Source organism: Ixodes scapularis, unplaced genomic scaffold, assembly GCF_016920785.2.
Source record: "Ixodes scapularis isolate PalLabHiFi unplaced genomic scaffold, ASM1692078v2 PGA_scaffold2__306_contigs__length_199485367, whole genome shotgun sequence".
Classification (NCBI taxonomy): Eukaryota; Metazoa; Arthropoda; class Arachnida; order Ixodida; family Ixodidae; genus Ixodes; species Ixodes scapularis.
This window is the reverse complement of record NW_024609857.1, coordinates 60,010,798-60,023,708: the sequence shown is the minus strand read 5'-3', so window position 1 is coordinate 60,023,708 and position 12,911 is coordinate 60,010,798. Positions and strand designations below refer to the sequence as shown.

The following is a 12,911-nucleotide window of genomic DNA, read 5'->3' as shown; positions in this document are numbered from 1 at the left end:
CTGCGCTCACCTTATAGCGTGATTCCGTGCCTTAAACTTAGAGCTTTTGTGCAGTAACACGTTATGGAGTAGTACATACGAGGGTAAATAGTAACTGTTGTTTTTAACTTGTGCTAATAGGAAATCGATTCTAACAGCTAGATATGACCGGCAAGGATTTAAAATTCGAAAGATCATTGATTAGTACAGACTTGTCACTTTAAGTGTACGTTCGAGTTTCAGGGGTTGAATCATGATTCTTCTGAATGAACAAAAATGTATTTAATTACAAAAAAGTACGAGACTACGATATAGTAATGGACATGACAAACACAAATTCTGAAACTTCATGTTTGTCCTGTCTCTTATTTTATCCTACAAACTCGGTATATTTTTTTCGTGATTGTGTTTAATTCATACCACCTGGTTTGCGCACCTACTCTGTGTTTATAAAATGACTGTCTCTATAGTCACTATAGCCAATTTAAAAAACACAGAGCGTGGCGAGTCCTGCGAATCTAGGAACACAAAGAACAAATCACAAAGAAAAAGCGGGAACATCTCCGGGGTGGCCGGTGGCTATAGAAAAGACAATAATGCTATTCTGCACAAAAATAAATACGCAACAATCCAACGCGAGCGCGCGCGCGCACATACACAAGCGCAGATATACAAGCGTGCGTGAACGTGCACGCATGCACCCCCCCCCCCCCCCCTCTAATACCGACAAAAATATTCACGCGTCTTTTTATACGCACATGCACACACAGAAAAGCACATACGCACACATGTACGTACGCACGCACAAAAAAATATGCATACAACACAGAGATACTCCCGCTTGAAGCCTGGACGTATACTTCGATTTTGCGGAGTAACAGCTGCTGCTTTAAAGAACTACTCGCAAAACTTGTTTTGTAGTTGTTCCTTAACACAAGTGTTAACCTTGTGTTAACAAGGGGAGAAAGCTCGCGCTGAAGGCGGAGCATCTGGTCTCAGCTTAAGGTTGAATGAAGTATATGCAATGCAGAACAAAGGACTCAACCGTGGATCACAGGCTCACGGCCCCTGTTCAAGAGCAAGTCGACCAGTACAAGCATCGTATGTGGCCCCGGTCAGACAGTGTCTACTGGCGGCGGCTCGCTTTCTCAAAGAAAGCTATCGCCGCGACTGCTGCCGCACCGACGACGAAGGCGCTCGTTCGGCATTAGGCAGCTCACCGTTAGGTTGTTATGGTTAGGTGTCCACGCGTCGCGTGTTTCCGCAAGGTGGTTCTGTCGACCGGCTGAAGAGGCGGAGGTGTTCGATAAGGCCAGAAAGAATGAAGCCGAGGCGATAGAGCCACGCACAAAAAGGTTGAAATAAAGCAAATGCTACATGCGCTTTTCCGCGCGATGAGAAAGGAAAAACAGATGTAGAAAAACGTCTGCCCTCTGCGCCGGCACTTTGCTCCGATGAAAAAGGATTTGAGTTCTTGTTTTGTTTTGTCTCGTCTAATGTGGGGCCCAACCTCCGCACATGGTCGAACGCGCTGCAGTGTTCACAAAATAGGGTAATTTTTTTTTTTTTTTTTTTGCAAAAAAGTATCTTTATCTTTGCAAATACTTTTTAGTTAATTCTTTAAAAAAAAGTATTTAAGCAATCGTTACAGTTACCTACTTCAAAAACATGTATCGAGTTACAGTTAAAAGTTACCAAAAAAGGAACGAGTTACAGCATTGCGATACAAGTGTCGCGATACTACCCAAGACTGCTCAGCCGTCACCCCCCTAACCTTAAACCAAAGCGCGACAACTTTCGCGAAGCATGATATCTCGTCGGCTGCATCGGGCCTCTTCTCCTCCAAGAACGCCGGTATTGCTGGAGGTTTCTCGAGCTAAATAAATGAATCACGTAAAACTGCGCCAGAACATACTCAGAAAGAAAGCCCAAAAAGAAATAAACTAAAGGGCGGGAAAAGGCGATGGACGGAGAAAGCGCGGGTGGGAAGCCAGGAGGACGGGGTGCGCGGGTGCCGCCTCGGGCACGGAAGAGGCGTGTCTCGAATGGCGGCTTCCTGGAGCAGCAGCCAAGTATCGACCACCCCCCAAAGTTTGTGAATAGGTAACGCAACGCGGCGCCACTGTGGCGTCCGCTGGGCTCCTGCTCCGCTCCGGTGGCAGCGATGTTCACGCGCATCGTCCGCGCTGTTTCGCCGCTTGAGGTGCACGCGCGTCGCCGCGTCGGTACTCTTCGAACAAGTGTCCTGCTGTAGGATGTCGCGCTAGGGAACCAACTGCTGACCGATTGACCGAGCGATTGAGCTCAGAGCGGCCTCACGGCTCCTCCGCGCGACGACACTCGGTTTCTGTAGGAATCGCGTTTTGTGTCTGTTGCTTGAATAACGCGAGAGATTGCTCAACCTCAGTGATTTCCTGAGTCTCCTGTCTACACGCGAAGTTTAGCTAAACTTTGTAATCGTATTCCGTGTTTCTTTAGACAGCGGGAAGTTATTCGGCCCGAGTGGACGAGCGGTGTCTGCGCTGTATGCGAAACAGTTATCCCGGTGGTAAATTCTCCCCCTCCCCTCTTCTACGCCTTTTAGGGTCAACTTTTTTTTATTAAAAAAACCTTTATGAAGGTTTCTGGTGATATTTGTCATGCCACCAGAAACTAAACATTTCATTTAAAAAAAAAAAGACAGTGTGTTTTCTTTTTCTTATAGAAAGAAATGTTTAGTTTCTGGTGACATGGCAATTATTAGGTCAACAAGATAAATATGGGTAACGCCTCGGCAGTGACGATGCATCGGTCCGTGACGTCAGATTCCTCAAATAGTGTCTACCATAAAGTAGTGAGCGTGCGCCGATGTCGCAATAAACGCCCATCCGCTACTTTTGAAGTGTTTTAAGAACTAAGCAAAAAACATATACCAAGCGCCCAAGCTAGACTTCTGAGACCGCCCAGCTAACCCGCTCCTCATCGTCAGTCGCTTCTCCAAACACACCGGAGCAAAGCGGCGAAGCCCATCCTATCCTGGGCAACTTTTAGGGCACATTTTCCACTTTTCTTTGCATTTGGTAGCGTTCCCGTTCCTATCGAAAAGTTCAGTTGTAGTACATGTTCACAAAAACATTGATGTTTCTGCTGTTAACAACTATATATCGGTTTCTTTATTATTATTATCTCTAATGTATTCGAGATCGTTATGTATGCCCGTCTGTCTGACTATTTTCGGGACAAGATAAGCGAACTTCAGTATGGTTTCCTGAAGGACCCTTCCGCGGAAACAATCCTCCGTTCTTTCTTTCACTCTTTTGTGCCGTTTGTCTTTGGTCACGGCCAAGTTGACACTGTCTACTTTTACGTGTCTAAAACCCCCATCATACGGTAAAGTAAATGTCATTTCCACTAAATGATATTATGTGACCCACAAATCAGCACGCGCCATTTCTGGCGGAGCTCGGTGCGAGCGCGACGCTGATGGTCAGGATTGCGAGCTGATTCGCCAGTCACATTATGTCGTTTGATGGAAATGACGTTTACTTTGCGGTGTGGCGAGGGTATTAGACATTTGACAAAGGAAACCACGACTTGCTTCGGCATAAGCTCTCTATGTATGGAGTTTCTCCTGCACTCACCAGCTGGTCTTATCTTACCGATCGCAAAACAACTGTAAAAACTGTGAGCAGTTTTTTTTTTTTTTTTTCTGATGATTATATGTTTTTGTTTGGAGTGCCCCAGGGGTCTAACTTGGGACCATTCTTGTTTCTTATATTTATTAATGACGTGGAGCCGTGCGTCGAAAATTCTCACATGTTCATATTTGCTGATGACTCGAAGTTTCCTTCGAATGTACGGTCTTTCGCTTACCGTGCATTTGTGACCAGAGGACGTGTCACGCGTGCATGAGTGGTGTTCGTGTAATTGTTTTGTTGATCAATCCCGATAAAATCAAAGTGCTATAAATGTGTAGAAGACGAAGATTTTCAATTACTGCGTTCTTGGCTCCAATCCTATTTTACGTGTGTCTGTAGTTCCTGACCATGGTGTTTATTTCCATGGTAATCTTTTCTTTTCTTACCATATCTCTCAAATTGTTGGTTCAGCTGTAAGATTGCGGGTCATGATTTGTCGTTTGGCCCAGAAATTTCTGAATCCATTGTGCATTATTCGCTTGTTTTGTAGTATCCTTCATTCCCACCTCAAGCTGGCAAGCGTCGTGTAATTAAAAAAAAAAAAAAAAAAAAACTTATGCATTGCAAATTAAAAAAAAAGTACAAAATAATTGTATTCGAAATGTTTACGATCGATATTTTGGGTCGAAGGTGTTCTTATGACTATACCTACATGCCTGATACTCTCAGCTTACAGACTTTATCAAGTCGTAGAGTTTCGGGGGATATTTTAATTTTGCATAGAATGATTTGTGGCCATGCATATACATAGCAGCTTGCTGTCTTTTGTTAACTCTCAAGTGCATCTACGTATCAGCAGGCACTTCTGCGCGTTTAATTTTCAGGAGAAAGTGTGTCCGATTACCCGGATGCAAGTGTCTTTCACTTTCATTTGACCAACGTATTTGGATTCTTTTACAAATTATCCGTATTTTAAACGTGAACTTGAAACGTTGGTTTACTCATCATAACCTTATCGCTTTCCTATATGTGTGTTGTGCAAGTTGTATAACCCCGAACGTGCCCCATATCAAGACTTCGGTAGTTCTGAAGCACGGATCAAAAAATAATCATAGTAATTATTATTATTATTATTTTTTTCTAGTCGCTCTCAGATGGTATCTGTAGGAAACTTTACAAGCACGCGTGTAGCAATAAAAGCTGGCGTCCCACAGGGATCCACTTTGTCACCTTTACTTTTTAATCTGTATGTAGAGGACATTTCATCAAGAGTATCGAGTTGCATCATCTTCCAGTACGCTGACGACACTGTCCTTATCTCTCGTCATCTAAAGTACGATCAAGCCCTTCGGCTGCTGAGCCACGACTCCGCGCGAGTCATGGACTGGTTCGCCGAAAATTTAATTACAGTTAACACAAGAAAAACAACATTAATCTGGTTCAGAAATCCTCTAAAGAGAGTGGACCATAAGTTGCCGTTTCCTTTACACAGGTCAGGGTGTGTCAATTGCGCATGCATTATGTTAGAGTATGTTGATTGTGTAAAGTATTTAGGAGTGTTTTTTGACTCCGACATGTCGTGGAATTCACATTTATCTTACGTGTGTGGGAAACTTCGAAGCGTTAGTTGTATTCTTTTCAATAATAGAACCTATATGCCGTTTGCTATAAGGAAATTTGTTGCGCACGCTCTTGGCTACAGCATTCTTAGATATGGAATTACAATATTTGCAAACTGCTCCGAGCTGTGGCACATCAAAGTTGATCGTATTTTGAAGGGTTTATTAAAGAGCGTTGGGTACAATTTGGTGACCTCATCTGAAGACGATATCTTCACATTTTTACGACTGCCAAATTTCTCTTCCCTTTTTGTGCAAAGTGTTGTGCTCCGCCATTTTTGGTCTCACAAATTTAAGCGCCCTTTCATCCCTGGTAGAAGTCTTCGTCATACTGCGCGATTTGTGACCCTCAATGTTTTACGCGCTAAGGGAAAAGAGTGCGCTCATATTATGTGCCTTTTATTTTCAACAAGCTTCCCGAGGACATCTTCAATGCAAATACGATGAGAAAGTTGAAAAAAATGTTGACAAATATATCACTGTAGTATCACCTTATCGGTTTTTTTTATATTTATAGTAGTATTGGTTGTTCTGTTACCTTTTGACCTTTCCTTTCCTTTCCTTTTTTTTTTTTTTCCTCCTTGCGCGGCGCGACTTGCCAGGCCTTGCCCTACAAGCCTCACTTGGCTTGGGCAGACCAGTATCCTGTATTGTGTTTTGATTGTTTGTGGAAATAAAATTATTATTATTATTAATATTATTATTATCAGCATTATTATTAATATCACGTGCAACTTCTGCACTTTTGCGTCCACTATATAGAGGAAAGTTGGCGAGTGCAGTACGACCGCTATATTTTTGGGTATTTCACGTAACTGGAAGATGGCTGAAGCATCGTTTAAAGGACGTGTAGCCTGTGGAAAGGCTACATTTGGACCTTCTGGAGTTGCCTCGTCCTGCGTGAGCTCCGAATCACAAAGTTTATCCGGAGCTGACGCCCCCCCCCCCCCCCCCCCCCCCCCTTCAAATGGTGCTAATTGCTCGAGGTAAGAGCTAGCCCTTCTTGCTAAATAACAGGAACTCTAAGGAGCATGCCAGATTTATAAGCACACGTGATGCACGTGCTCGCCCTGTCGCTGGAATACATTTCAAACAGATCCTCTGGCCGCCACTATGTGCACTCGTGCGAGCAAGCGCGTGCAAGTGCAAGCCTGCCAAAGTAACATCCGCGTGCACACGGCGCGTGTTGGCACGTATGGAGGGAGCACCAGCTCGGATGTCGTGACAGAGACATTGGTGTGACACAGTGAAGGGACCATGAAATGATTTTTCAACAACTCCCTCCTTAGCTTTCCTCCTCAACTTAAAAGCAAAATGAGAAACCACGTGGTCATGACGTCGTAGTATTTCACCAGATGCGATGACCCCGAGCTTCCCCCGTCGTTTATAAGCACGCCATGGAACCTGTCATTTGCAAGCGATGATAGGTGCCGTCACGGCACTCACTGGCCACGAATGCGAATCGAGATATTCGTCGATGGATTGAATGTTGACGAGCGCATACGTCTGGGTGACGCAGTGCTCGTGTCCAATGCCGATGCTTGAGCTGGGCTCTGCTGACGTGCTTTTTGTTTTTTCTACCCTCGTGTATTAGATTTTGTATTTTGTTTTGTTAGGCCCATTAAACGTTATGCAAGTAGTGAATTCCGAACCTACAGGCAATTATCCCAGCCCAAACTTCATTTCGTGGTTTCTTTAAATGCAAGAACCCCGTAAGAAAGAGAGAAACAGAAAGAAAACCGTTATTCAAGCCGCCCATATTAGTAAGCGTCCCATAATGGACATCAGTTTACTAAGTTCAGCTGAACGTAGCTCAACAGCATTACATGGTTTCAGGCGCGGATAGGATCCAACGACTCTAAGTACAACCGCATACACTTGCCGCACACATGTCACAGAGACCTTGTTATCGATCTGTTTTATACTTGAGCCCCCCCCCCCCCCCCCCCCCCGGCCACCGCAAAACACGTTTGTTAAGTACTGGCACTGCGAGTGATCGTTCGATGTTCGTTACCAAAAAGCCAACTTTGTTTCGTCAGCAGAAGAAAAAAAAAAACACACGGTGTATGTCACGGCAGTGAAACTGGAATAAAAGTATGTTTCTCTCAACCGAGAGCAAAGTTGCAAACTCCGGGCTCACCTGAGCAGGTGTCCGTCCCTGCGGCGCGTGTTCTGCCATGGGGTATCCTCGTAGCGGTAGCCTTTGCGGACGAGCGGTGCGCAAGAGCAGCTCAACTTGTTGCCCATCGCTCCTCAACGGATCCCCGAGGCTGCCGACGGAGCCCTGGTCTCCAGCGCCGACTCTGCTCCTCGACGACGACCGGGGCTCCTCGGTCCCGGGCCGCCGCGCACCTCGCCTCCTGGACCTTCTGCAGCGGACCACAAGAACACCGAGCGGTTCTTTTAAGACACTGGTAACACCGGGTGCGGACGAGAAGAGGGTGTACTCACTGCCGGCCATTAGAGTCACTGTGCCCCGTGTCACTCTGAAGTCCGATCGCAGCCGAAGCTATGCAGTACGTTCCCATAGGGAGTCAATCAGACCGCGCCAAAAGTGCAACGTCACGGCACACGGCCCCTTTGTGCGTTTGCTATCAGCGACTGAACTAATCACGCACAATGAACGCGCCGCGATCCTGCGTTGTTGTTTTAGTTTCTTTTTGCGCATGATTGGTTTAGCCGGTGATAGTTAACCCAGAGAAAACGAGCGCCGTGACGATGTACTTTTGGCGCTGCTTTTTGACTGGCTGCATTGGATTGTCGGCTGCGGTTGGACCTTAAGTGAAACGGAGAAAAAAGATAAGCTACGCGTAGAGCGTCGGCACTCCAATCCCCCTCCCTGTTATCTTGTGGGCGCCGCCATGTTGGTGCTTAGTAGAAGGCGCGCGCGATTGGCCATAGGTATACGATTCGAAAAAGCAACTTTCCAAGCTTTATACTTCGTCTCACCCTACGGTGGGCGAAAGGCCAAAGCTACGGGCCGACAAATCCAATCATGAGCCACTTAGAAATTGCGTGGTATTGCGCTTTGATGCACGTATCAGTGCCCCTCGGATCACTGATGAGGATGGGCGGACAGTGGTTCGAAATTGGCCCTCTCCCCCCCCCCCCCCCTTCCTATCTTATTCACAACGCTTACACACACACACAGTGGTTTGAATCGAATAGCAGTGAGTGACTCAACAATGTTACCTTGTAAAAAAAGCCACGACGTACAGGCTGTTTGCAGTGTCGAAGCTATAGAAATGACGCAGCGTTTTCGGGTTTGGAGCATTATTTGTCCACCCCTAATCAATGCCAGGCATGTCATAGCTTAGCGTGAAACGTGATTGGACAACGGCCCGTGGCTTTGGCCTTTAGTAAATCATAGGATGAGACAAAGTATAGATGCAGTGACAGAAAACTTGACCGGTACTGTTTTTGCTCCGTGGCGAACTCTATTATTGTCTCCGGAGGACGGGGAAAAAGGTATATCCAGCGTTTTTAGATAAACGTTCGGATAACCGGCGACGGCGGTTTTAGGTTTTAGGTACCGAGACGGCCGCAGTGTCGTATACACCTAAGCGCGGCTTCTTTAAGAGGGCTCCAGCGGCCATTACTGAGTCCACGGAATGCTAGCGGACGACGAGATTTCCACTATACGCTGCCTGGAGCACGTCTCTGGCTGGTGTGTTTAGCGTCCTATTCCGCCCCATGCACCGAACGCGGTCCCAAAGTAGCAACAAAATGACGTCACAAAGAGCCGGAGTGTCAAGCTGTCGGATGTCACGATCCTGGTAGTTGGTCCTAGAAGTTCCAGCAAGAAAAAAAAACGCGAGCAAACGCCACGAGTGTCGCTGTCGTCGCGGCGTTCCCACTCCTGGCTGCCGAAGCTTTCGCGCACTGTGTGGCTGGAGAGCGACCGCGGCGAACAGGCGTCTGCTACGTCCACTAGCGCTGCTGTGACACCGCGAGGATCGCAATCGGCGACAGCAAGACACTTTTATGACGTCAGTAGGCGGAAATCGAGGAACCAGGCACGATACTTTTACGGTGCGACCGCAACGTGCGTTCCAGAACGCCAAGGCTGCTGTTCTTAGCAAGAGCACGTTCCCAGCTGGCGCAGTGAACAGCATACTCAAATACGGCGTCGTACCCCCAGCTGTCGGGTATTCGCTATTTTTTCTGTGAGTGTCGCGAACCTTTATTCAAAAATGTAAATTCGACGAACCTTTGCACTTCTGGCAAAATTCGACAAAGTCCCCCCCCCCCCCCCCCCCCCCCTTCGAACTTCGACCTTTCAACTTTATCACAACAACTTTTTGCTGAGTACACCGAACAAGAAGATTTAAACAGGAAGCTTCACTAGGTCCGGTGTCCCTGCACGTACCAGAACAAGATACAATAATAATACGAAAGAACAACATTACGCACCTGAACAAAATTAGTGCACATTTTTAAACTTGAGGAAGAAAATGAGAAAGGACGGACGTTTTCTTCCTCAAGTTGAACTATCCATACTAACCCGCTCGTTCTGTCCCTAGTGCACATTGTTTTTATTTAAGCGACGAATGTCAATGTATCCGGAGACGAAAGAGGTTTTGAAGTGCATAATTAGTACGGTAATGGGCAACGATCCCAAATGCCAGATCCGGATTCATACAAAAATCTGTACACTACACTTAAAAATGGATAAAAATAAATAAACGACACTCATAGACACTGTCAACCTTCATAATATTTTCGCTAAAAAATAATGATTCGGCATGAGTGCCGTATAGGAAAATTCGCAATGAAACGTAGTATCCTCTTTGGAGATTCATTAGTTTGTATTAGTTTTAGTTGGCGTACCCCAAACAGAATGGCAATAGTTAATATGCGAACCAAACAATTGCGTGATACGTTTGAACTTTAATACTTGTAGGTAAGGGAAAACAACCATGACCGATTATGCCAACTATATTTGCCAGTTTATGAAATAAGTTTTCAACATTGTCAACTCATTGCATATGTTCTGAAAAAATTACACCTAGCGTTTTGTGCTGGTTTACTATTTCGATCTGGCTGCTACCAATGTTGACAGTTCATTTTTAACGATTGTCTACATATACATAATAGCACATGATTGCGGGCAAATATTGACAATATCATTAATATAAATATTAAATAACAGCGGGCCAAGTATACTGTCCTGAGGCACACCAGACTTCAAGAGTGCCAAAGGAGAAACATAATCACTCACTGAGACACACTGCTTACGCTGTTCCAAATACGAATTAATAAATTTTAAAAAAAAATCCCCGCGCACTATAAAATAGGAACTTTCCAAAGAGCGTGGTGTGGTTAAGACAGTCGAATATTTTACTGAAGTCAGTGAAACGTCCCCGCGTCAATTGTTTCTCTCCTTTATAATGTATTATAAGTACCTTTTGCAATGATAGAGCACATTCTGCAGACTTTCCCTCGCGAATTTCACACTGAGAGTCAGTTAGCACTGAATGTTTTAATAAAAAAATCGTGTAAACGACGCAAACTATGTTTTCTAGTCCCTTTGGAAATATGAGCAAGATAAAAATGGGTCTATAATTTGGGACTGCGTTTTCGTCACCCCCCCTGGCTACGTGCCTGGAGCCAGCACCACTTATAGACCGAACTTCTAGGTGGTGTTGGCTGAGCTGCGCCCAGCATGCCATCTTCTCAGCCCGGCATTTTGTAAATAAACACCTTCTGGCCAGTGCGATCTTCAGCGTTCGTACAGGTGGCGGGTACTATAGTCGCGTTTCTAAGCGACGAAGATTCGTGTGCTAGCCTATAAAGATAGTAGGCTGGGCTGGAATTTTGTGAACATGGAAACGGTGTATAAAGTTCCATCATCACCTTTTAACCCACAATGTTAAAGCGTAAACGTTAAAAAGAAAACGTTCAGCCTTTCCACTCTCGTGAAGAAGGAAGACCAGCGGAGCTGTACTTGATACACTGTGTGCTTCTTCGTTGTCGTCTGTTTTTCGCGCTGTTTCCTACGATGAATTCCCACCAACGCGCCCAACTATCCATTCTTCTATTATAGCTCGAAAGGTTGCCGCCATCTACGAGCGACGGCGGAAACCATACTGGCTGTGTGCTTGCCGCCGTCGCTTATAGATGGCGGCAGCTGCCCAGGTAGGTTTGTGTCGACATACACGGACACGGTCCTGGGGAACCTAGCCCTTAACAGCTCCGCTGTAAAAAGACTTAGAACATCAAATTTAGCGTGTTATCAAAACGCTAACAATAATTTCCTTTCGACTTTTTTTTTTTTTTTTTTGTAATTCTTGCTTTTTTCGAGGCATGTAAGGCCTATTCAAAAAAGAGCGTTTGCTTAAATTTTCTTACGTTACGTTACGTTACGAGTCATCGGGACGTCCTTGCCTCCTATGTTGCGCGCAAAGCTAGTGCTTGAAGTTTCTGTGATTCGTATGAAGAACATATATGAAGCTGCGCTTCATACAAAGCACATACAAAGCACAGGTGAGTCGGTGACAGCCAAAGTAAGCAGATGTAAGCTCCCGTAACATAATGCAACGAAAGCAAACGGTACTGTGTGAACGGATCTTTAAGGCCCATTCACACAGGCGTGTTTGCTTACGTTTTCTAATGTTACGCTATAAATCACCGGGACATCCGTGCTTTCAATGTCATGTGCAAAGTTGTTCCTTAAATTTGTTGCCATGCTGCATACGAAGTAAGATGTCCCGGTGACTCTCGTTGTAAGCGGACGTAAGTTCCTGTAACGTAACGCATAAAAACGGAACTGTGAGAATCAGCCATTATTAGGCAGTTTTAGTAGACCGTACTCTAAAACTACGCTCTGCTAGCGGGAGCTCGTGCCGTCACTTCGAAGCACGGATTCAGCACGCGCCCGCTGGACACGCTTTGTGCAGAATACGATCTACCAAAACTATTGTTCGTGTCCAACGTCAGAAAACGTTCGGGATCGGTGGTCGAGTGTTTTAGCGCACAGCAGCTCGCAGCACGTGGAGCGCAAGCTGGCGCTGCAAAACCCAGGGATCCTGGGCTCAATCGTCCCCCCTGCCTGTTTCGATCTGACTGAGCATCGTACCGACGTGCGGTCGTGTATCACCACTGCGTGATGCACGCTAAAGACCCCAGGCTAGCGGTTGTACCGTACTGACTAAATTGCTCATCTAGAGCTGGGAGACAAGTCGTCCATTAAGGCAGACTAACTTCAGGCTGTATAAACATACAGACAACACAATTTTTTTTTTCTTCTATGTTTTAGGTTCATAGCCACGGAGAGTGGTGTCAAGCATACGGAGCGTGGCAGGCGCCGTTTGCTTGACACAGCTAGATTTCATTGCCGTAGAATAGGTTCGAAACGATGGATGCATGAAGCAGTGACGCCATGGTAACTCGCAATACCTCGCCGCCGTGGGCCTTCCTTTCACTTTCAATAGCTGACCGCGGCACGTGCAGCGAGCTATCCCAGAGTGGCTGTATCCCAGTTAATCCGGCCCCACGTTACATCAAGCTCCGCGAATCGCGAATCCAAACTATGGTGCCTCGATCGCGTCTTCGACTGGTGTGTTTAGCGCCCTATCCCGCCCATACATCAAAAGTGGTCCCAATGTGGCAACAAATGACGCGAATGTCATGCTGTTGCCTGTTGCGATCCTGGCGGTTGGCCATAGAAATGCTGGCGAAAAGCACGAGCGAACGC

General features: G+C 46.0%; 1 protein-coding gene across 1 annotated transcript in view; it reads right to left on the bottom strand.

The window, feature by feature from the left end:
• Window positions 1–7,462, bottom strand: part of LOC8030752 — a 172,254-nt gene extending 164,792 nt beyond the window's left edge. The window contains exon 1 of the mRNA XM_029987492.4: window positions 7,356–7,462. Within this exon, the coding sequence (XP_029843352.2) occupies window positions 7,356–7,462 (107 nt within the window). The remainder of the gene's footprint in view (window positions 1–7,355) is intronic.
• Between the last annotated feature and the right edge of the window lie 5,449 nt (window positions 7,463–12,911).